The sequence below is a fragment of the Macaca mulatta genome, chromosome 19 (genome assembly GCF_049350105.2).
Source record: "Macaca mulatta isolate MMU2019108-1 chromosome 19, T2T-MMU8v2.0, whole genome shotgun sequence".
Taxonomy (NCBI): Eukaryota; Metazoa; Chordata; class Mammalia; order Primates; family Cercopithecidae; genus Macaca; species Macaca mulatta.
In genome coordinates this window covers 62,043,097-62,066,752 of record NC_133424.1, presented here as the reverse complement: position 1 = coordinate 62,066,752, position 23,656 = coordinate 62,043,097, and the positions used below count along the sequence as shown (strand labels likewise).

At 54.5% G+C, this 23,656-nt stretch overlaps 1 protein-coding gene and 1 long non-coding RNA gene across 4 annotated transcripts in view; one reads left to right on the top strand and one right to left on the bottom strand.

The window, feature by feature from the left end:
* Positions 1 to 23,656, bottom strand: part of PRR12 (proline rich 12) — a 37,699-nt gene that overhangs the window by 11,202 nt on the left and 2,841 nt on the right. Inside the window, exons 3-8 of one of the 3 annotated variants that reach the window (XM_015124585.3) lie at positions 23,109 to 23,270; positions 19,711 to 23,027; positions 17,876 to 18,542; positions 14,762 to 15,189; positions 877 to 993; positions 518 to 651 (exon numbers count right to left, since the gene is read on the bottom strand). In XM_015124585.3, the coding sequence (XP_014980071.2) occupies positions 518 to 651; positions 877 to 993; positions 14,762 to 15,189; positions 17,876 to 18,542; positions 19,711 to 23,027; positions 23,109 to 23,270 (4,825 nt within the window). Of the gene's footprint in view, positions 1 to 517; positions 652 to 876; positions 994 to 14,761; positions 15,190 to 17,875; positions 18,543 to 19,710; positions 23,271 to 23,656 lie in introns of all 3 variants that reach the window. The other 2 variants (XM_077980809.1, XM_077980808.1) reach the window with 2 other exon arrangements.
* Positions 17,144 to 19,565, top strand: LOC144337271 (uncharacterized). Its single transcript, XR_013410126.1, has 2 exons — positions 17,144 to 18,951; positions 19,469 to 19,565. It is a non-coding gene; the product is annotated as an uncharacterized LOC144337271 (long non-coding RNA).

The window sequence follows — 23,656 nt, the reverse complement described above, 5'->3', positions numbered from 1 at the left end:
TGTGAGGCTCTCTCCCCTCCCATGTCTGGGTCTCTGTTTCCCTTTCTCTGGATCTCTATCCTCCCCCATCTCTGCCCCTCTTTTTCTCTGGGTCTCTGTCTCCTTCTGAGTCTCCATCTCCCTCATGTCTCTGGTTCTCTGTCCTCCTGTCTCTGGGTCTCTGTCCCTTCTCTTTCTGGGTCTCTGTCCCCCCCCCCTCTGGGTCTCTGTCCCTTCTCTTTCTGGGTCTCTGTCCCCCCCTCTCTCTGGGTCTCTGTCCCTTCTCTTTCTGGGTCTCTGTCCCCCCCTCTCTCTGGGTCTCTGTCCCCCCCTCTCTCTGGGTCTCTGTCCCCCCCTCTCTCTGGGTCTCTGTCCCTTCTCTTTCTGGGTCTCTGTCCCCCCCCCCCGGGTCTCTGTCCCCCCCTCTCTCTGGGCTCTGTCCCCACCTCCCACTCTCTAGCCTTCTCTCGTGCATGCTCCACCCCCATGCCTGTCGGCGCTGCATACTACCTGCCCCTGTGTCCCCCGTGGTTGGTACCTGACTGGCACTGGGGGCCGATGCCAGGGTTTCCGAGCACAGACCCTCACGTAGTCCTTCTTATTGACATTTTCCAGGAACTTTACATAGAGGCGCTGGTACCGATTTTTTGCGTCCCCAAAATACCCCAAATACTATGGGGAGAAAGAGGCACATGAGGAAATTCGTCACACTGCCAGCCAGACGGCCAACACCCCTGTGCCCTGGGCTACCATGGTAGCTGCCTGGAGTCTCCCGGCAGCAGGGGGCCCCCTTCCAGGTACACTGTGGAGTGAGTCACAGCCCCGCTAAGGGGAACCCCAGCTCCTAGACACCACACCCCGGGGCTCCCACGTCCTTGGTCCCCTTTGCAGGCTTACATTACTGGTGGCACAAAACTGCCTCTGGCCGTCCTTGATCTCTGGAGTGAATTTCTGCAGAAGGGCCTTCTGGACTCGCCAAATGGGTGGGGGTTCGCGCCCCGTCTGCAACGCCAGCTGAGGAGGAGGGGTGTGGTGAGGCCAGCTGGGTCAGCCCTCATTCCTGTACCTACTGCCCCTATGCCCTGGCCCACTGGCCTCCCTCACCATCCCCTTAGAGAAAAGGCAGAGACGTCAACAACAAATATCTTCTACCCCCGTGATGTGTTCAGTTCTGTGTGCGGCTTGAACTTGGCCCTGTCCCCTCCTGCCCACCCGGTACCCTGCATCAGGCTGCTCGTTCTTAGGCTGTAGAGTTTGAGTCACTGTTGCCTTACGGGGTGAAAGCCCAGAACTTCCTGTGTGACTCAGAGTAATGACAATCTTTGGGCACCGCCTGCTATTTACTGTGCTGGACAGGAGGGTACGGTTGTGAGCAAGACGTCCTGTTGTGGTCTGTGTCCCCTCACAATTCTCTTTTTACTTTTTCTTTTTTTGAGACGGAGTTTTGCTCTTGTGACCCAGGCTGGAGTGCAGTGGCGCGATCTCAGCTCACCGCAACCTCTGCCTCCTGGGTTGAAGCTGATTCTCCTGCCTCAGCCTCCTGAGAAGCTGGAATTACAGGTATGCGCCACCACGCCCGACTAATTTTGTATTTTTAGTAGAGACAGGGTTTCTCCATCTTGGTCAGGCTGGTCTTGAACTCCCCACCTCAGGCGATCCACCCGCCTCGGCCTCCCAAAGTGCTAGGATTACAGGCGTGGGCCACCAAGTCCAGCCAAATCTCTGTTGCTTATAAGCCACCCAGTCTATGGTATTCTGGTATAGCAGCCTGAGGGGTCTAAGACACCAAAAAAGCCTTCACACAGAGGTAATAACAGAGGTAATAAGACGGCCAAGCAAATAAACAAAGCAGGGTGAGTTTGTGGCCTGTGCCAAGAACAGGCAGGTGAGGTTACCTGAGACCATTTCATCAGCATGTCCACAGCGGGGAAGACAGAGCAACAGGAAGGCTCCCTATCTCTGCTCCCCCTACCCCACAAACACCTGAACACCAACCACCACCACCCTGCAGTTTGCGTGTGCCCCAGCTGGGCGACGGCAACTGATGGACGTGAGAGAATGTGACCTTGAGGACTGAAGAGGCAGCAGAGGCGCCAAATATGGACACAAGAAATAATAGTACAAGTCATAAATGTCCTGTTGCCAATTCCCAGGACACTATAGAAGCCTAGAGGAGGGGCCTCAGATTTTTTTTTTTTTGAGATGGAGCCTCGCTCAGTCACCCAGGCTGGAAGTGCAGTGGTGCGATCTCAGCTCACTGCAACCTGTGCCTCCCGGGTTCAAACGACTCTCCTGCCTCAGCCTCCCTAGTAGTTGGGACTATAGGCACCCACCACACCAGGCTAATTTCTGTATTTTTAGTAGAGACGGGGTTTTGCCAGGTTGGCTGGGCTGGTCTCGAACTCCTGACCTCAGGTGATCCACTTGCCCCGGCCTCCCAAAGTGCTGGGATTACAGGCGTGAGTCACTGCGCTCAGCCTCAAATTTAAACTGAATCCAAGAATGCTTCCTGGAATGGGTGACAGATGCCAAAATGAGTCCCTGGAAGGAATGTGTCTTTAAAAGGGGGGCCAGGCTGAGTGCAGTGGCTCACACCTGTAATCCCAACATTTTGGGAGGCCAAGGTAGGTGGATCACTTGAGGTCGGGAGTTTGAGACCAGCCCAGCCTACATGGTGAAAAAGCACCAGCTTGAGGAAGCCATTGGAGCATCTTGTCAGCCCAGGAAGACTGCCCCTGCCTCTGCCCCCTCCCACTCCCTGTGTCAGCCTCCTCTCAGGAAGCTGCTGATACTGTAGCTGGAGTTAGACCCCCAGGCTAGCACATTCGCACTGGGTTTGGTACCTTCCCTCAAACCACTTTTCCTCCCAGCATCCCCACTCCACACCCAGTCATCAGGCCTCACCCTGACTTCAGCCTTGTCCGTTCCCCAAACAGGGCCAGTCAATCCCCAAGCCCCACCCATCCTGCCTCTCCTCATGTCACTCATATCACTGACCATGCCAACCGCCGATTACTAGAAAAGTGGCCCGGCCCACAGCCTCCTACTCAGTGGAACCCACAGCTGATTGGAGATTGGAGAGTCAACCTAGGGAGGTCACCAGCAGGCTTTTTTTTTTTTTTTTTTTGACAGAGTCTTGCTCTGTCGCCAGGCTGGAGTGCAGTGGCGCGATCTCGGCTCACTGCAACCTCCATCTCCTGAGTTCAAGTGATTCTCCTGGCTCAGCCTCCCGAATAGCTGGGACTAGAGGCGCACGCCACCATGCCCAGCTAATTTTTGTATTTTTAGTGGAAACGGGGTTTCACCACGTTGGCCAGGATGGTCTCGATCTCTTGACCTCATGATCCGCCCGCCTGGGCCTCCCAAAGTGCTGGGATTACAGGGGTGAGCCACTGCGCCCGGCCTCTTTTTTTTTTTTAGATAGAGTTTTTTTTTTTTTTTTTTTTTTTTTTTGAGACTGAGTCTGGCTCTGTCGCCCAGGCTGGAGTGCAGTGGCCGGATCTCAGCTCACTGCAAGCTCCGCCTCCCGGGTTTACGCCATTCTCCTGCCTCAGCCTCCGGAGTAGCTGGGACCACAGGCGCCCGCCACCTCGCCCGGCTAGTTTTTTGTATTTTTTAGTAGAGACGGGGTTTCACCGTGTTAGCCAGGATGGTCTCGATCTCCTGACCTTGTGATCCGCCCGTCTCAGCCTCCCAAAGTGCTGGGATTACAGGCTTGAGCCACCGCGCCCGGCTGAGTTTTTTTTTTTTTTTTAAACAGAGTTTTCACCCAGCCTTTTTTGTTTTGTTTTTTGTTTTTGTGAGACCCTCTCACTCTGTTACCTAGGCTGGAGTGCAGTAGCACAACCATGACCACAGCTCACCTATTGCCTCCTAGGCTCAAGTGATCCTCCTCCCTCAGTCACCTACACAACCAAGTAGCTGGGACTACAGCTATGCACCACCACTCCTGGATAATTTTTGTATTTTTTGTAGAAATGGGGTTTCACGGCCAGGTGCCGTGGCTCATGCCTGTAATCACTTTGGAAGGCCGAGGCAGGTAGATCACCTGAGGTCAGTAGTTCGAGATCAGCCTGGCCAACATGGTGAAACCCCGTCTCTACAAAAATACAAAAATTAGCTGAGCATGATGGCACATGCCTGTAATTCCAGCTACTCGGGAGGCTGAGGTAGGACAATCGCTTGAACCTGGGAGGCAGAGGTTGCAGTGAGCCAAGATTGCGCCACTGGACTCCAGCCTGGCCGACAGAGCAAAACTCTGTCTCAAAAAAAAAAAAAAAAAAAAAAGAAAAAGAAAAAAAGGCCAGGCGCAGTGGCTCACGCCTGTAATCCCAGCACTTTGGGAGGCCAAGACAGGCGGATCACCAGGTCAGGAGATCGAGACCATTCTGGCTAAAAACACACAAAAAAATTAGCCGGGGGTGGTGGCGGGCACCTGTAGTCTCAGCTACTCAGGAGGCTGAGGCAGGAGAATGGCGTGAACCTGGAGGTGAAGCTTGCAGTGAGCTGAGATTGCACCACAGCACTCCGACCTGGGCGACAAAGCGAGACTCCATCTCAAAAAAAAAAAAAAAAAAAGAAACAGGGTTTTACCATGGCATGCCCAACTCCCAGGTTCAAAAGATCCTCCCACCTCGGCCTCAATGTGTTGGGATTACAGGCGTGGACCACTGCTCCCAGCCACTGACCTCATCTTGGCCCTATAGGCTGAGTAGAATCAGATTTTCTCCTGAGAATCTGAAGTGTGACAAGCTAAGACGTGTGTTGTAAGCAGTGGGGATGTAAGCCACTGAGCTAGAGACACTCAGACTCGATATTAATGAGAAAACTGCAGGGCCCCAGGCTGGGCGCAGGGTGGCTCACACCTGTAATCCCAGCATTTTGGGAGGCCGAGGTGGGTGGATCACCTGAGGTCAGGAGTTCAAGACCAGCCCAGTCAATATGGTGAAACACCGTCTCTACTAAAAATACAAAAATTAGCCAAGTGTGGTGGCAGGTGCCTGTAATCCCAGCTACTCTGGAGGTTGAGGCAGGAGAATCGCTTGAACCCGGGAGGCGGAGATTGCAGTGAACTGAGATTGCACCATTGCACTCCAGCCTGGGGGACAAGAGCGAGACTTGTCTCAAAAAAAAAAAAGAAAAAGAAAACTGCAGGGTTCCATTAACAGGGGAGTCAGTCCCAGGACAGATGCTGTGGACAGAGTACTGTCCAGGCTTGAACAACTCCCCAGTCACCTCCCTACTAGCCAGGGGCTCTAAATGGCATAGAGCCTAATGTCTTCACCAGCACCCACGGAACTCATCCCTGCACCCATGTCCAACATGGCTGGGGCCAGCCCACCTGCCCAGCCTCAGCATTCACTGTCCAGTCACTTAACACCTTGTGACCCTGCACACCTCAAACACAGTGTGCTTTCCCTCACCACAGGGCCTTTGCACAGCTGTTTCCTCTGCCTGGACAACCCCAACACCATACTCTTCTCCACCCAATGAACTTTTTTTTTTTGAGACATAGTCTCACTCTGTGGCCCAGGCTGGAGTGCAGCGGCACTATCTCAGCTCACTGAAACCTCTGCCTCCTGAATTCAAGTGATTCTCCTGCTTCAGCCTCCTGAGTAGCTGGGATTACAGGGACCCGCCACCATGTCTGGCTAAGTTTTGTATTTTCAGTAGAGACGGGACTGCACCATGTTGTCCACGCTGATCCTGACCTCCTCACTTCAAGTGATCCACCCACCTCGACCTCCGAAAGTGCTGGGATTACAGATGCGAACCACCACACCCAGCCAACTTTTTCTTTTTTGAGACAGGGTCTCATTCCAGTTGCCCAGGTGGGAATGCAATGGCGCAATCCTGGCTCACTGCAGCCTTGATCTCTCAAACTCGGGGTGATCAGCCTCGAGGGTAGCTGGGAATATAGGCATGTGAAACCACATACCTGGCTAATTTTTTGTATTCTTAGTACAGGCAGGATTTCGCCATGTTGACCAGGCTGGTGTTGAACTCCTGAGCGTAAGCAATCCACCCACCTCAGCCTCCCAAAGTCCTGGGATTCCCGGCAGGAGCCACTGCGCCCAGTCTCCACCCAGTGAATTCTTACATGCTTGGAGTATACACGCTGCCCAACCCTTACAACAACCCCAATGGCAGTTTCAGTTTACAGACAGGGAAGGAGAATGGGCTAGCCTGGCCCTGTCAATTTGGCAGCTCGTTCCCACAAGCGGATCTTGAGCTTTTGAGATTGATTTTTTTTTTTTGAGACAGGGTCACATTCTCCGTCACCCAGGCTGGAGTGCAGTGGTGTAATCATGGCTCACTACAACCTCAACTTCCTGGGCTCCGGTGATTGTCACACGTCAGCCTCTCCAGTAGCCGGGACTACAGGCGGGCACCCCCCTGTCTGGTTAAATTTTTTTGAATTTTGTGCAGAGACAGGGTCTCACTATGTTGCCCAGGCTGGTCTCAAACTCCTGGGCTCAAGTGATCTGCCAAGCACCTCAGCCTCCCGAAGCGCTGGGATTGCAGGCTTGAGCCACCGCGCCCAAGGTGACAGGCTGCAGCACTTGAAATGTGGCTGGTCCAATGGATGCATTCAATCAGTACAAAGTATTCACAGGATTTTGAGGTCTTGGTACGCAAAAAAGAAGTTAAAACCTCAACTTTTCATTTTAGTAATACCCCCATTTAATAATATTAAAACATCGGCCGGGTGCGGTGGCTCACGCCTGTAATCCCAGCACTCTGGGAGGCCGAGACGGGCAGATCACGAGGTCAGGAGATCGAGACCATCCTGGCTGACACGGTGAAATCCAGTATCTACTAAAAATACAAAAAAGGCCGGGCGCGGTGGCTCAAGCCTGTAATCCCAGCACTTTGGGAGGCCGAGACGGGCGGATCACGAGGTCAGGAGATCGAGACCATCCTGGCTAACACAGTGAAACCCCATCTCTACTAAAAAAAAATACAAAAAACTAGCCGGGCGAGGTGGCGGGCGCCTGTAGTCCCAGCTACTCGGGAGGCTGAGACAGGAGAATGGCGTAGACCCGGGAGGCGGAGCTTGCAGTGAGCTGAGATCCGGCCACTGCACTCCAGCCTGGGCAACAGAGCGAGACTCCATCTCCAAAAAAAAAAAAAAAAAAAAAAGTACAAAAAAAAAAATTAGCCAGGCGTAGTGGCAGGCACCTGTAGTCCCAGCTACACGGGAGGTTGAGGCAGGAGAATGGCGTGAACCTGGGGGGCGGAGCTTGCAGTGAGCTGAGATCGCGCCACTGCACTCCAGCCTGGGCAACAGAGCGAGACTCCATCTCAAAAATAAAATAAAATAAAATAAAACATCATTAACAGTTTTTCTTTTTCTTTTTTTGAGACTGAGTTTTACTCTTGTCGCCCAGGCTAGAGTGCAATGGTACGATCTCAGCTCACTGCAACCTCCACCTCCCAGGTTCAAGCAATTCTTCTGCCTCAGCCTCCCGAGTAGGTGGGATTACAAGTGCCCACCACCACGCCCGGCTAATTTTTATATTTTCGGTAGAGATGGCGTTTCACTATGTTGACCAGGCTGGTCTTAACTCTGGACCTCAGGTGACTCACCTGCTTTGGCCTCCCGAAGTGCTGCAATTACAGGCCTGAGCCACTACACCCAGCCAACAGCTTTTTTTTTTTTTTTTTTTTTTTTTTGAGACAGGCTCTCACTCTGTCACCCAGACTGGAGTGCAGTGGTATGATTTCGGCTCACTGCAACCTCCGTCTCCCAGGATGAAGCGATTCTCCCACCTCAGCCTCTCGAGTAGCTAGGACAACAAGTGCATGCCACTATATCTAGCTAATTTTTTCTTTTCTTTTTTTCTTTTTTTTTTTTTTTTTTGTAGAGAGGGGGGTTTTGCCATGTTGCCCAAGCTGGTCTTGAACTCCTGACCCCAAGCGATCCACCCACCTTGGCCTCCCAAAGTGCTGGGATTACAGGCATGACCCACTACACCTGACAAAAACATCATTAAGAGTTGTTCTTTATTAATTACAAGTTGAAACTCTGTGTGTGTGTGCATGCGTGCATGACAGAGGCTCACTCTGTTGCCTAGGCTGGAGTGCAGTGGCACAATCATAGCTCACTGCAGCCTGGACCTCTGGGCTCAAGTGATCCTCTCACCTCAACATCTCAAACTGCCAGGATTACAGCTGTGAGCCACCGCATGTAGCCAAAATAATATTTTAGATATGTTAGGTTAAATAAAATGCATCCCTATGGCTAATTTCTTTCTTTTTTTTTTTTTTTTTTTTTTTTGAGACGGAGTCTCGCTGTGTCTCCCAGGCTGGAGTGCAGTGGCGTGATCTCGGCTCACTGCAAGCTCCGCCTCCTGGGTTCACGCCATTCTCCCGCCTCAGCCTCCCAAGTAGCTGAGACTACAGGCGCCCGCCACCACGCCCGGCTAGTTTTTTGTATTTTTAGTAGAGACGGGGTTTCACCATGTTCGCCAGGATAGTCTCGATCTCCTGACCTCGTGATCCACCCGCCTCGGCCTCCCAAAGTGCTGGGATTACAGGCTTGAGCCACCGCGCCCGGCCTCTTTTTTTTTTTTTTTTAAGGCAGGGGCTCACGATGTTGCCCAGGCTGGTCTGCAACTCCTGGATTCAAGCAATCCTCCTGCCTCGTCCTCCCAAAGTGCTGAGAGTACAGCACTTTGGCCACCTATTGCTAATTTCATCTATCTTTTTTATTTTTATAAATGCAGGAATGAAAACATTTAAAATCACATACATGACTCAGGTGATATTTATATTGGATTGCTGTTTTTCTGGAATAAACGATGGTCTATAGCTTGTTTTTGAAGGGGCTTTAAGAGTGGTTTGTACCAGCCTGGCCAACATGGTGAAACCCCATCTCTACTAAAAATACAAAAATTAGCCAGGCGTGGTGGCAGGTGCCTGTAATCCCAGCTACTCAGGAGGCTGAGGCAGGAGAATCACTTGAACCCGGGAGGTTGTGGTTGCAGTGAGCCGAGACTGTGCCACAGCACTCCAGCCTGGGAGACAGAGCGAGACTCCATCTCAAAAAAAAAAGAGATGGTATAAAAGAAAAAAAATGGGCTGGGCACACTGGCTCACGCCTGTAATACCAGCACTTTGGGAGGCCAAGGGGAGCAAATCACAGGGTTAGGAGTTCAAGACCAGCCCGACTAACATAGTGAAACCCCATCTCTACTAAAAATACAAAAATTAGATGGGCGTGGTGGCACGCGCCTGTAATCCCAGCTACTCAGGAAGCTGAGGCAGGAGAATTGCTTGAATCTGGGAGGTGAGGGTTGCACTGAGCCAAGACTGTGCCACTGCACTCCATCCTCGGAGACAGATTGAGACTCCGTCTCAAAAAAAAAAAAAGAAAAAAAAGTCCAGACACAGTGGCTCACACCGGCAATCTCAGTACTTTGGGAGGCTGAGACGGGAGGACTGCTTGAGCCCAAGAGTTCAAGACTAGCCAGGTTAACAGAATGAGACGCCAGTCTCTACTTAAGGAATAAAAAAATTTGCCAGGCATGGTGTCGTATGCCTGTAGTCCTAGTTACTCGGGAGGCTGAGGTGGGAGGATCACTTGAGCCCAGGTGTTTGAGGCTTCAGTGAGCCATGATCATGACACTGTACACCAGCCTGGGTGACAGAGTGAGGCCCTGTCTCAAAAAAACAAAAAAATAATAATAATAAGTGTCAGAAATTTGAGTCAGTCGGGTTAAACCAAAGCTGGGGTCTTTTTTTTTTTTTTTTTTTTTTTGAGACGGAGTCTCGCTCTGTCACCCAGGCTGGAGTGCAGTGGCCGGATCTCAGCTCACTGCAAGCTCCGCCTCCCGGGTTTACGCCATTCTCCTGCCTCAGCCTCCCGAGTAGCTGGGACTACAGGCGCCCGCCACTGCGCCCGGCTAGTTTTTTGTATTTTTTAGTAGAGACGGGGTTTCACCGTGTTAGCCAGGATGGTCTCGATCTCCTGACCTCGTGATCCGCCCGTCTCGGCCTCCCAAAGTGCTGGGATTACAGGCTTGAGCCACCGCGCCGGCCCAAAGCTGGGGTCTTAACTAAGCCAGCAGCCTGCCCTGTCTCCAGGCCCACAAATGAGTCCCCAAGGTCTGCATGTTTGGCAGAGGCATGGGGTTTTGTCCCCCATTATAATGCACACTCAAGTTGTATTTTAAGCATCTGAGTCCTCACCTGGCCCCTTCCCCTGCCCCATGCCAGCTGGGAGGTGGTGTCAGATGGCCCTGGCTCCAATCCCAGGTTGGCACTGGCCAGCCGACTGACTCCCTTTCTCTGAATGTGAACTTCACCATCTGTAAAATGGGGATGCTCAAGGTCCCTGCCCTAGGACCCTGTTCATTTGACCCAGTGCTGGCTCAGCTGTGTTTGACTAGAATGTACATGGTGCCTGGCTGAGTCGGGGATAAGAATATCGGTTCTTGGCTGGGCGCAGTGGCTCACGCCTATAATCCTAGCGCTTTGGGAGGCTGAGGCGGGCAGATCACCTGAGGTCAGGAGTTCGAGAGTAGCCTGACCAACATGGAGAAACCCCGTCTCTACTAAAAACACAAAATTAACCAGGCATGGTGACGCATGCCTGTAATCCCAGCTACTCGGGAGGCTGAGGCAGGAGAATCGCTTGAACTCGGGAAGAGGAGGTTGCAGTGAGCCAAGACTGCACCATTGCACTCCAGCCTGGGCAACAAGAGTGAAACACTATCTCAAAAATAAATAAATAAATAAGAATATGGGTTCCTAAGGCCAGCAGGGCTGGGTGTGGATCCCGAGCTACAAAAGCCTGGGAAAGCTACTTTATCTCTCTGTGCCTCGGTTTCCTTCCCTCAAAAATGAGGATAATAGGCCAGGCACAGTGGCTCATTCCTGTAATCCCAGCACTTTGGGAGGCCGAGGTGGGCGGATCACCCGAGGTCATGAGTTTGAGACCAGCCTGGCCAACATGGTGAAACCCCATCTCCACTAAAAATACAAAAATTAGCCAAGCATGGTAGGGTCCTCTGTAGTCGCAGCTACTCGAGAGGCTGAGTTATGAGAATCGCTTGAACTAGGGAGGCAGAAGTTGCAGTGAGCCAAGATCATGTCACTGCACTCCAGCCTGGACAACAGAGAGAGACCCTGTCTCAAAAAAATGGGCATAGTAATTCGCAGTCGGAAGAACTTTTTACCTGTGTGAGCCTCAGTTTCCATCCCTGCAAAATGCTACTGTAGTCTCTATAATGAAGTTTATCTTTTTTATATAAAAAGATAAAACTTGGAGATGGATGGTGGTGACGGTCATTCAACAATCTCAATATTTTTTTTTCTTTATTTTTTTGAGACAGAGTTTTGCTCTTGTAGCCCAGGCTGGAGTGCAGTGGCTGGTCTCGAACTCCTGACCTCAGGTGATCTGCCCGCCTTGGCCTCCCAAAGTGCTGCAATTACAGGCATGAGCTACCGCACCTGGCCTATGATGTCAATTTTTTTTTTTTTTTTGAGACAGTCTTGCTCCCTTACCAGACTGGAGTGCAGTGGCGCGATCTCAGCTCACTGTAACCTCCGACTCCCAGGTTCAAGCGATTCTCCTGCCTCAGCCTCCCGAGTAGTTGGGATTACAGGCACCCGCCACTATGCCTGGCTAATTTTATTTTATTTTATTTTATTTTTGAGACGGAGTCTCGCTCTGTCACCCAGGCTGGAGTGCAGTGGCGCAATCTCGGCTCACTGCAAGCTCCACCTCCTGGGTTCACGCCATTCTCCTGCCTCAGCCTCCAGAGTAGCTGGGACTACAGGCACCCACCACCAGGCCCAGCTAATTTCTTGTATTTTTAGTAGAGATGGGGTTTCACCATGTTAGCCAGGATAGTCTCGATCTCCTGACCTCATGATCCACCCACCTCAGCCTTCCAAAGTGCTGGGATTACAGACATGACACTCCCAGCTAATTTTTGTATTTTTAGTAGAGACAGGGTTTCACCATGTTAGCCAGGATAGTCTCAATCTCTTGACCTCGTGTTCTGCCCGCCTCGGCCTTCCAAAGTGCTGGGATTACAGGCGTGAGACACCACGCCCGGCATGATGTCAATATCCTTAATGCCACTGAACCATACACTGAAAACTGGTTAAAATGACAAATTTCATGGTACGTATGTGACCATGATTTTAAAAACAAAGAAAGATAAAACGAAATTCTGACTGTGATGTTCCCAAAATCCTGTTCCTCAGGAGGTAGTAGACATTTCTTTTTTCTTTTTTAGAGACAGGGTCTCGCTCTGTCACCGAGGCTGGAGTGCTGTGGTGCAATCATAGATAGCTCACGGTAACCGCAAACTCCTGGGCTCAAGCAATCCTGCCATCTTAGCCTTTCACGTAGCTGAGACTACAGGCATGCGCTACCATGCCTGGCTAATTTATTTATTGTTTTTGGTAGTTGTGAGGTCTTGCTATTTGGCTAGCTGCTCTCAAGTGATCCTCTCACCTCAGCCTCTCAAAGTTCTGGGATTACAGGCGTGAGCCACCACTCCCAGCCTGCTCTATTATTTACTTTTCCCACAATGAAATACATTGAAATAACATAGGAAAAAATACATTTGAGTTTGCCTCAAAAAACACACTTAAGAAGAAAGTGTAAGGCCGGGCGCGGTGGCTCATGCCTGTAATCCCAGCACTTTGGGAGGCCGAGATGAGTGGATCACAAGGTAAGAAGTGGAAGAGCAGTTTGGCCAAGATGTTGAAACCCCTTCTCTACTAAAAATGCAAACATTAGCCAGGTGTGGTGGCACGTGCCAGTAATCCCAGCTACTCAGGAGGCTGAGGCAGGAGAACTGCTTGAACCCGGGCAGCAGAGGTTGCAGTGAGCCGAGATTGCGCCCCTGCACTCTGGCCTGGGTGACAGAGCAAGACTCCATCTCAAAAAACAAACAAACAAACAAACAAACAGAAAAGAAGAAAGTGTAATAATAGTTATTATCCTTATAATTAATTTTTCCCATAATTTCTCCATGTTACATCCAACATTAAATTAAAACAACATCCAGGACTAAATTATTATTATTTTCGAGATGGAGTCTTACTTGGCGCCCAGGTTGGAATGCAGTGGCACAATCTCACTCCCTGCAACCTCCGCCCCACACTCCCCCGGCAGAGTTCAAGTGATCCTCCTTCCTCAGCCTCCCGAGTAGAAGGGATTACAGGTACGCCCCACCACGCCCACCTAATTTTTTGTACTTTTAGTAAAGACGGGGTTTCACCATACTGGCCAGGCTGGTCTCAAACTCCTGACCTCAAGTGATCCACCTGCCTTGGCCTCCCAAAGTGCTGGGATTAGAGGCGTGAGCCACCACACCCGGCCAAGATTAAATTAAGTGTCATAGTATACATGAAGGGCCAAACAATAATCCTGTCTCATAATCAGTACAATCAATGACAATGACTGACATGGAGAATGGCCTTGGCTTCCATGCCACCATCAGGGCTGACCTCCTGAACACCTGCTCAGCCGCATGCCCTGTGCAGAGCACTCCATGGGCACCTGATAACACCTACCCCATCAAGTGCCTTGCAAGTTAATCCTCTGATCCAACTCTATTTGTCCAATGAACCCAGTACAGTAGAGGCCAGCAAACCTTATTCATGATGAGCCAGAGATATTTTTTGCCATTGAGGGCCAGCTAACTACCCAGCTCGCTGCCATATGCGAAAAACAGCCATAGACAACATGTAAATGAATGGGCATGGTTGTGTGCCAATAAAACTTTATTTGCAAAAACAAGCAGTGGGCTGGATTTGGCCTAGGGGCCACAGTTTTCCAACCCCTGCGGTAGACTGGAAGCAGTGAACAGGCTGTTGGTCTGCATTTATGTATTTAACTATTTAAAGTAAGCATTGAAGATATGGCCAGCCGGGTGCAGTGGCTAACACCTATAATCCCAGCACTTTGGGAGGCCAAGCAGGTAGATCACCTGAGGTCAGGAGTTTGAGACCAGCCTGGCCAACACAGTGAAACCCCCGTTTCTACTAAAAACACAAAAATCAGCCGGACGTGGTGGCGTGCGCCTGTAGTCCCAGCTACTTGGGAGGCCAAGTCAAAAGAATCTCTTCAACCTGGGAGGCGGAGGTTGCAGTAAGCCGAGCAATAAGAGTGAAACTCCGTCTCAAAAAAAAAAAAAAGACATAGCCTGATACACAGTGAGCATTCCCAAATGATTCACTCTTTTCGTTTGAGAGAAAAGGTTTCAATATGTGGCTAGGCTGGTCTCAAACTTCCAAAGTGCTGAGATTACAGGTGTAAGCCGCCGCATCCGGCCCAATTACATTTACGGGTTACCTGCAGGTAGTCTATGTCAGTGACTCACATTTCCACCATTGTGCCATAAATGGCAAAGTAGCCTGTCTCTCTGGCTCGTTCCATTAGACTAGAAGCTCCCTGAGGCCAGAGCCGCATCTGCTTGTACAGTACTGGTCCTCTACCACCCACAGTAGGGTATCTGCATAAACATTCACAATCGCTTTACCTTATATGCAAGTAATGCATGTATAGACACATACACGTTAACAATCGCTTTACCTTACATGTAAGTAATGCATGTATACACACAAACGCAAATAAAACCTCTGAGGCCCGCAGGTCCTCGACACCTCTATCAGCCCCATCGGACTGTGATTTCCAGGGCGGCCAGGCCATCACTGGATCTGCAGGTCCCAATACAAGCCTGTCATCCAGCAGGCGCTCAACAAAACAGGTGACCAAACCCATCAGGCCCAGTTTTTGGAGAAGGCTGGGACTCACCTTGAGGGAAGGGATGTCCTCAGCGCGGATGACAAACTCGTCCCGCTCCCGGAAGATGCCCTCTCCGCCACTCTCGCCAGCCTCCTCGTCCGTCTCCCCACACACGGCCGCCGTCTCCTGCTTCTTGGCCAGATGCAGGGGCCGGGTGTCCGGCAGCTCAGGGTCTTCGGGGGACGGGGCAGCGGGCTCCTCAGGAGGGGCAGCGGGTGGGGCAGCGGCTGGTGGGGGTGGCGGTGGAGGCGAGGGCATAGCTGGTGGAGGTGGTGGCGGCAGCGGTGGTGGCGGTGGTGAGTTGGGCGTGGGGGCCACCAGCGGGGGCGGCGAGGGCAGGGCTGGCTGTGGCGGCGGAGGGGGTGGTGGAGGCTGAGGCTGAGGAGTCGGGGCAGGAGGTGGAGTGGGTGGGGGTTTCTCCTCCAGCAGTGGGGGCTCTGGGGGAGACAGGGACATCAGGCCTGGATGTTATTCATCATTCCTGGCACCTTTCCTCTTGTCCTTTAAACATCACTTTCTGTACCAAGAACCCCTCTGTCTGTAACTACCACTCAGCTCCCAGTGGCCCTTCTACCCTATCGGAGTCTCTACAGAGACCTACTCTGGCTCCTGTGGCTGTAAAGGAGACCTGTCTCCCATCCCTAATCCCCTTCTCAGTCCTGAAATGTCTCTTTGTGGTCTCAAAGCCCTTGTCTGGCTCTTAACTCCTCCTCCTGAATGACCCTCCCAACTCCTAAGTCATCACCTCCCTAGCTCTACTTCCTCACCTTGTCTTCCTCCAAGGCCTCATCCTCCTCCCTCCAGGCCCATCTTTGTTCTTTCCTTGGCCTGCTCACTAGTGTGCAGACTGCTAACCCCTCCTCTGTCTGCCAGCTCCCTTCTTCAGGCCTTTTAAGAACCTCATAGGAGGCGGGCATGGTGGTTCATGCCTGTAATCCCACTACTTTCAGAAGCCAAGGCAGGCGGATCACTTGAGGTCAGGAGTTCGAGACCAGCCTGGCCAACATGGTAAAACCCTGTCTCTACCAAAAATATAAAAAATGAGCCAGGTGTGGTGGCAGGTGCCTGTAATCCCAGCTACTTGGGAGGCTGAGGCAGGAGAACAGCTTGAACCCGGGAGGCGGAGGTTGCAGTGAGCCAAGATCGTGCCACTGTACTCCAGCCTGGTGGACAGAGTGAGACTCTGTCTTGAAAAACAAAACAAAACAAAAAAAATGGCTGGGCACAGTGGCTCACGCCTGTAATCCCAACACTTTGGGATGCTGAGGTGGGCAGATCACGAAGTAAGGAGTTCAAGACCAGCTTGGCCAACATAGTGAAACCCCATCTCTACTAAAAATACAAAAAATTGGCCGGGCGCGGTGGCTCAAGCCTGTAATCCCAGCACTTTGGGAGGCCGAGACGGGCGGATCACGAGGTCAGGAGATCGAGAGACCATCCCGGCTAACACGGTGAAACCCCGTCTCTACTAAAAAATACAAAAAAACTAGCCGGGCGAGGTGGCGGGCGCCTGTAGTCCCAGCTACTCGGGAGGCTGAGGCAGGAGAATGGCGTAAACCCGGGAGGCGGAGCTTGCAGTGAGCTGAGATCCGGCCACTGCACTCCAGCCTGGGTGACAGAGCAAGACTCCGTCTCAAAAAAAAAAAAAAAAAAAAAAAAAATTGCCGGGCGCGGTGGCTCAAGCCTGTAATCCCAGCACTTTGGGAGGCCGAGACGGGCGGATCACGAGGTCAGGAGATCGAGACCATCCTGGCTAACACGGTGAAACCCCGTCTCTACTAAAAAATACAAAAAAAAAAAAAAACTAGCCGGGCGAGGTGGCGGGCGCCTGTAGTCCCGGCTACTCGGGAGGCTGAGGCAGGAGAATGGCGGGAACCCAGGAGGCGGAGCTTGCAGTGAGCTGAGATCCGGCCACAGCACTCCAGCCTGGGTGACAGAGCGAGACTCCGTCTCAAAAAAAAAAAAAAAAAAAAAAAATACAAAAAATTAGCTGGGCATGGTGGCACGCACCTGTAGTCCCAGCTACTTGGGAGGCTGAGGCAGGAGAATCACTTGAACCTGGAAGGCAGAGGTTGCGGTGAGCCAAGATTGCGCCACTAAACTCCAGCCTGGGTGACAGAGCAAGACTCTGTCTCACAAAAAAAACAAAACAAAACAAAACAAAAACCTCACAGGGTCTTTTTGTTTTGTTTGGGGGGTTTTTTGTTTAAAAAGACCCTGTCTTAGGGTCTTGCTCTGTCAGCCAGGCTGGAGTACAGTGGCTCAATCATGGTTCACCACAGCCTCAACCTCCTGGGCTCAAGTGATCCTCCTGTCTCAGCCTCCCAAAGTGTGCTAGGATTACAGGTGTTGCCGACTGTGCCCAGCCTGTCATGGTTTTTTTTTTTTTTTTTTTTTTTTTTTTTTTTTTTTTAACACTCCCCTCTAACTCCCTGAAATCTCACCCGACCCGTAAAACTGCTGCTTCTCCGTCCTTGTATCCTTGGCCATGGCCCTTCCAAGCCCTTCAAAGGCTCTCTCAGCCTGGCTGTTCTCTCCTACAATGACCCTGTCAGCTTTGGCCTCACCCCTTCTTCTCACCTCCCCACTTCCCATTCCCCAACTTTCTACACCCCCCAAAAGCTCTCTCCATTTCCCAAGTCCCCTCTGTGCCCTCCTGTAAGCTCCCACCTCTCATCTCCCAATTGTGCCCCTAGTCTTGCCTTCCGCTGCCCACTCCCAAGACCCATCACCCTCCCCAAGTCTTTCTCTGCCCCCAGACATCTTTCTGTACCTTCACATGTGGCTGACTCAGAGCCCTCCTCAGTCCCCACACCTCCCACCATTCAGAACCTGAGTAGCCCCTCTCCTGTAACTCATCACCTGCCCTGTCTCCTTGCATTCTCCAGTATCTGCCTTGGGGCCCCTCCTAGTCCACTTAGCACCTCTGGGTGAATTAGAACAAGATACACACCTTCCTCAAAATGCCTGTGTAATCAGGAAAGTCCCTTCATAAATATGCCAGCTTGTACCATCTACGTGAATGGTGTCTCTTAAACAGTGCGTAACCTGCACAACTGTATCTAGTGACCGTGATAACCTTTAAGCTCCACTCTACTCCCAGACCACGTTCCCAGAGCTCACCAGGAGTGCCATTGCCGTTGGCACTGGGGAGCCCCGGAAGAGGGGGTGGCCCTGGAACTGCAGCTGCGGGGGCCAAGGGCGGCCCATCTGGGGTGGAGGTGTCCTTTGGCCCAGCAAGGGGTGGGTCATCGAGGGCAGAGATGGCCGAGGAGATGCTCTCCTGCAGGTCTCGGTTCTTGGCGACAGAGTCTTCCTCGTCCGAGGAGAAGGAGGGCAGTGTCTCGAGGTTCCGCTTCAGCTCCTCATCCAGTCGCTTGCAGGGTGAAGGGCAGCCCAGCCCCAGCCCTTCACTCTCCGCAGCCTCCAGGGCACCCCCAAGCCCGAAGGCTCCGGAAGGTGGGGGATGTGGCACAGCGGGGGTGGCAGGGGGCTGGGGCTGCAGGCCTCGGGCTGGCACAGAGGGTGGCACGCTCTTGGGAGGGCTGAGCGGAGGTGTCAGGCCTGCCTGGTAAAGTGGTGGGTGGCGCTTGCCTGACTTGAGGAAGTCCAAGAAGGAGGCCATGAAACCCGACTTCATCTCCGGCTGCTTCTCCTCCACCTCCTTGATCTTGGCCTCGATCTTCTCCCGAGTCAGGCTCGAGTCCAGGCTGTTGTGGTCAGTGCCTGATATGGCATCACCCGATGAGGCTCCCAGACCCTCGCCAGCCTTGGGCACAGACAGCTTGATCTAGACATGGGAGTGGCGGGCCGTGAGGGCCCAGGAGTCTGGGCCCCCAGTCCCATCCCCCCTCAGCCCCCCAAAATCCAAATTTACAGGTGCTCAGCCCGTGAATTTCTAGACTTCAAACCTGCAAACCCCTTGTCTTAGATTCTAGGAGGACAAGACTGGAGTTCCTCGCTCAGAAGACCAGGAACTTAGACTCACTGAGCTCTTCACTTACAGCCCAGTTCAGGTCCCCAGACCTGCTTCCCATGAAACCCAGGAACGTAGGATCCCTGAATGCCCATCATTTGGGATATAGAAGCTAAAAGCAGGCAATCCGGGTGAGGTGGCTCACGCCTATAATCCCAGCACCTCGGGAGGCTGAGGCGGGCGGATCACTTGAGGTCAGGAGTTTCAAACCAGCCTGGCCAACGTAGTAAAACCCCATCTCTACTAAAAATACCAAAAAAAAAAAAAATTAGCCAAGTGTGATGGCGGGTGCCTGTAATCCCAGCTACTCAAGAGGTTGAGGCAGGAGAATCTCTTGAACCCAGGAGGTGGAAGTTACAGTGAGCCAAGATGATGCCACTGCACTGCAGCCTGGGTGACAGAAACTCTCTCAAAAAAAAAAAAAAAAAAAAAAGGCTAAAAGCATAAGCCCCAACCTCCTGCCTCTCCCTAAACCCATAATTTCCTTTATTTCTTGAGACAGGGTCTCACTCCAGGCCATAGTGCAGTGATGCAATCATAGCTCACTGCAGCCTTGAACTCCAAGGCTCAAGAGATACTCCCACCTCAGCCTCTAAGTAGTTAGGACTATAGGTACACACAGCCACATCTGGCTAAATTTTTGTCTTTAATAGAAACCAGGGTCTCACTACGTTGACCAGGCTGGTCTCGAACATCTGGCTTCCTTCCGGAAGAGATCCTTCCGCCTCAGTCTCCTGAAGTGCTGGCATTACAGGCATGAACCACCGTGGCCAGCCTAGATTCAGAATTTCAATTCTTAGGTCTGTCAGTGGGACCCTGATTCCTCACCTAACTTCCTCACAGATTTTAGGAATATAAACCTTATTATGTCCCTGCCCCAGAAATGCCAAGGTGCGGCTGTAAACCCTTCCTTCCTTTTTAGACTCAAACATCGGGCACAGCCCCTCCTCCCCTATCCCCTACAAGACCCCATCCCCCTCACCTTAAGTGGCTTCAGGGGCTCCAACCGGGTGCCCCCTGCCTCCTCAGCCTTTCGACCCCGGCCTCGGCCCCGGCCCCGGGGTTTCTTGGCGCCATCGGTGGGCGTGGAAGCCGAGGCGGGCCCCGCAGTGGTGGGGACCTCCAGAGGGCGGATCCGGGGCCTCCCCCGGGGCCGGGGCGGCCCATCACGCTTCGCCTTCGTGGGTTTGCGGCCACGGCGCCGGGGGCCATCTGGTCCCGGGTTGGGCGGGCAGAAGTCGATGTCCCCCAGTGGCGAGAGGGCCGGGCGGGAGCGGCAGCTGGAGACCAGGTCGGGCAGGCGCCGGGGGTTGAGGCGGATGTCGGCGGGCACATCAGCCTTGTCCTCGTCCGCCTCGAATTCGTACTCCTGGGCGTAGAGCTTCTTAGGGGTCTGGAAGGGTGGGTCGCGGCGCCGCAGCAGGTGGAAGGAGGATGTCTTGAGCAGCTTCTTTGGCTTGGTAGAGCAGAAGATGGGCGAGGTGAGGCCACCCTTGGGCTCGGAGGCCGGCGCGGGAGGTGGTGGTGGCGGAGGCGGGGGTGGTGGCGCCGCCTGGTGGGGGCCGCTCTGGATCAGGCCCAGTGGCTCGGCGTTGACCGTGGAGGGCAGTTCAGGGGGCTTGTTGGGGTCCAGGCCCAGGCCTGGTGTCTCGGGCCCGGCTCCCGACGCCCGGCCAGGACAGTAGGGCCCATAGGGATCATAGGCAGGGGGGCCCGGGGGTGGCCCAGTGCCCGCCTTGGGGTCCCCCTCGTCCTCGGGTGGCCCGGCCTTGCCGTAGTCATCTGCGGCCCCTCCACCGAACATCTCCTCCATGGTAGGGAAGAAGCTGCGCTCCTCGTCTTGGAGCAAGGAGTCAGGGAAACAGATGGAGGTGAGCGGCACGAAGCGCGGCGCCTTGGTGCCTTGCGGGCTGGGACTGCGGTAGGCACCTGCGGGATCCTTGCCCTCCGAGTTTGGCGGGCCTACGCCGGTGTCCCCAGGCGCCGGGGGCAGCGGCTCCAGAGCCCCGAGCAATTCCTGCATGGCGCCTGGCGGCTCCAGGCTCTCCTCGGGTCGCAGGCGGGGGCTGGGGGCCGCGGGCTCCAGGCCGTGGCTGCGGAGGTGGGCCTCGAGCTGCAGGGGCATGGGTGGTGGAGGCGGGGGTGGCGGTGGAGGTGGCTGGGGTGCCCCATCGCGGGTGGCTGGCTCAAGGAGGTGAACGCCGACTTTGGAGGCGCTGGGAGAGGGACTGGGGGCATGGCTGAGGACCGAGGGGAGCAGCTGGGGAGGAGGCGGAGGCAGCACCAGTGGGAGGTCAGGGCCCCCGGCCTCCAGAAGGAGGCCATGGGGAGTGGGCTGGGTGGACTGGGCCGTGGGAGGTGGGGGTGGTGGGCTCTTTTGCAAGAAGGCCCCCAGCTCCTTGGCACCTGCCCCGTAGTGGACAACAGAGGTGGCCAGCCCCTCAGGGGTCTCGCCACCCCGCTCTGGCCCTTTCTTCTTCTCCTTCAGCCTCCCCAGGCCCAGCTCCAGTGCCGCAGTGGCACCCTCATCCAGGCTGGCACTGGTGCGGATGACACTCTGCAGGTGGTACCTCTGGGGGTCTTCCTTGGCCAACTCGTAGGGTGTACCCGGCGGTCCCCCGGCCCCGCCACTCCCCCCAAGTCCCTTAGAGGCATCTGCTGCCCCGTCCTCGCCCACCAAGCCGTCTGCCCCTGAGGTCCGAGGAGGGCTGGGCGCCTGCAAGAGATGCTGGATGAGGAACTCCTCATCCTCTGTGCGCTCCGCAGGAGGCCCACCTGGGCCCGCCAGCAGCTCCGAGCCATCCCCCTTGCCCTTGTAGCCACCGGCTCCGGCTGCATAGCTGCCAGCTCCCGGAGGTGCCAGGAAAGGGGCTGAAGCCAAGACTGAGCTCAGGTATTTGCCAGGGGCTCCTGGAGAACCGACTCCAGGCGGGCGGCCTGTGGCAGGCGGTGACTGGAGCGGACGAATGATGTGAGATGGGCTGGCCTCACCACCACCTCCCAAGGAGCTAGGTCCCCAGCCACCCCCATGGCCTGAGAGCGCTGGGGAATGGCCAGTACTGTAGCTGAGCGAGGGGCTGGCTGTGGGCAGCCCCTGGGAGTGGGCGGCTGGCCCTGGGTATGGCTCGCCCTGCACCCCATACAGCTGCCCCTGCAGCTGGTCCGGGGAGTAGCTCTGACATGTGGCCAGGCCAGGAGGAGGAGGGCCGCTGGGGGGCTGTGGAGGGCCCCCTGAGTAGCTGGGGCCTTTGCTCAAGTCCTGTGCCTGCCCCGCTCCAAACCCTTGCCCATAGGCCTGGGGTCCCAGAAGCCCTTGCGGCTGACCAGGGGAATAAGCCTGGCCCCCTGCCCCTCCAGCCCCAGAGGCCTTCCCAGTGGCATAGGCGGCTGCCGGTCCACCCAGGCTCTGGCATTTGGGGGTAGCGGTCGAACGGGGTGGGGGGGGCCTGGTAGCACCCCCGGCAGCTGCTCCATAACCGCCTTTGCCCGTCTTATACCCAGGCGACTGAATGATGGGGCGGTAACCTCCGCCACCACCTCCGGCCCCACCGCCCCCTGCTGCCTCAGGGCCTGTGGCCCGGCCAGATGCCCCCGCCGTGGCTCCGCTGGGACCAGCCTTGCTAGGCTCCCCAGCACCCGGGGAGGGCTCCCCACCACCCAGGGGGCTGCAGGCCAGGTTGGCCCGGTGGCCCATGGAGGGGTAGCTGCCTCCACAGCTCAGATAGTGCTGGAGGGCATGGGCTGGTGGCGGGGGTGGTGGGGGCTGGGCACTGGCTGGCCGCTGGTAGTGCTTGATGACTGTGTCCTGGCGGGGCAGGGCCCGCTCAGGCGGCGGTGGGCCCGGGGCAGCACCCGAGAAGTTATAGAGCTGTGGGGAGGACTGCTCAGCAGCGGCGGCGGCAGCAGAAGAGGAAGCCAGCAGGTTGAACTGAGTTGGGAGGTGGCGAGGTGGCGGTGGTGGGTCTGGGGGGCCAGGGCGGTAAGGGGGGGTCTGGGCTGGACCGAGACCAGCTGGCCCCAAGACACCGCCTCCTGCCAAGCGCTCAAAGCCCAGTGAAGAGGGCACCGTGGGTGCCTGTGAGGGCTTCAGGTGCAGCACGTCATGAGGAGACAGGAGCCCATTAGCTGGAGGGCTGAATGGGGGGTCCTGGAGGCTGAGGGACGAGGGCACTGGGAAGGGGCGGCTGCCGAAGGAAGCCGGGTGTTGGTAAGCCGACAGGGCAGAGGAGGACGGAAAGGTGCTGGAACCCGGCAGGGCGCCCGAGATGAAGAGCTCCGTGGGGCCTGGCGTGTGCATGGCTGGAGATGAGGAAGACCGCGGGTCAGAGCGGACAGCAAGCCAGCCCCACCCTGGCCCTGCAGGGCCGGCGCTGGGCTTACCGGTTTGCCAGGAAGGACTGCGGAACTGGGAGAGGAGAGAGGAGGCGGAGGGGCCAGGCTGGGGGCCCCGGGATTCCAGGGCTGAGATGAGGTTCATGACGGAGGCGTCGGGCCCTGCTGAGCCCGCGTGGTGGAGGCCAGTGTCGAAGAGTCCAGAAAGACCTGCCCGGGGACAGGGGGTATAGTCAGCCAGGTAGGGATGGGTAGGATAGGGTCAAGAGAGAAAGGGAAGAGGTCAAAAGCAAGTTGGATCAGGAAAAGGAGGGGATGGGAGAGAAAAGGGCAAATTCGAAGACAAGATGGACAGAAGCAAGCTCATGAGACAGGAATGAGGGGAGGGAAGGGGGAAAGGTGAGACAGTAAAGCAAGAGAAGGGGCAATCCAGTCATAAGGACAGGGGCCCAGATAGGAAATGGTAGACAAAAGTGTGGAAAAATCTAGAAGCGAAAGAGCCAGTGGCAAAAGAACAGAGTCCTCAGGAAGGCCAGGAGGGAGACCAAATGTGGGTATTTCCAGCAAGGAAGTGGAAAGGATGGTACAATGAAGTC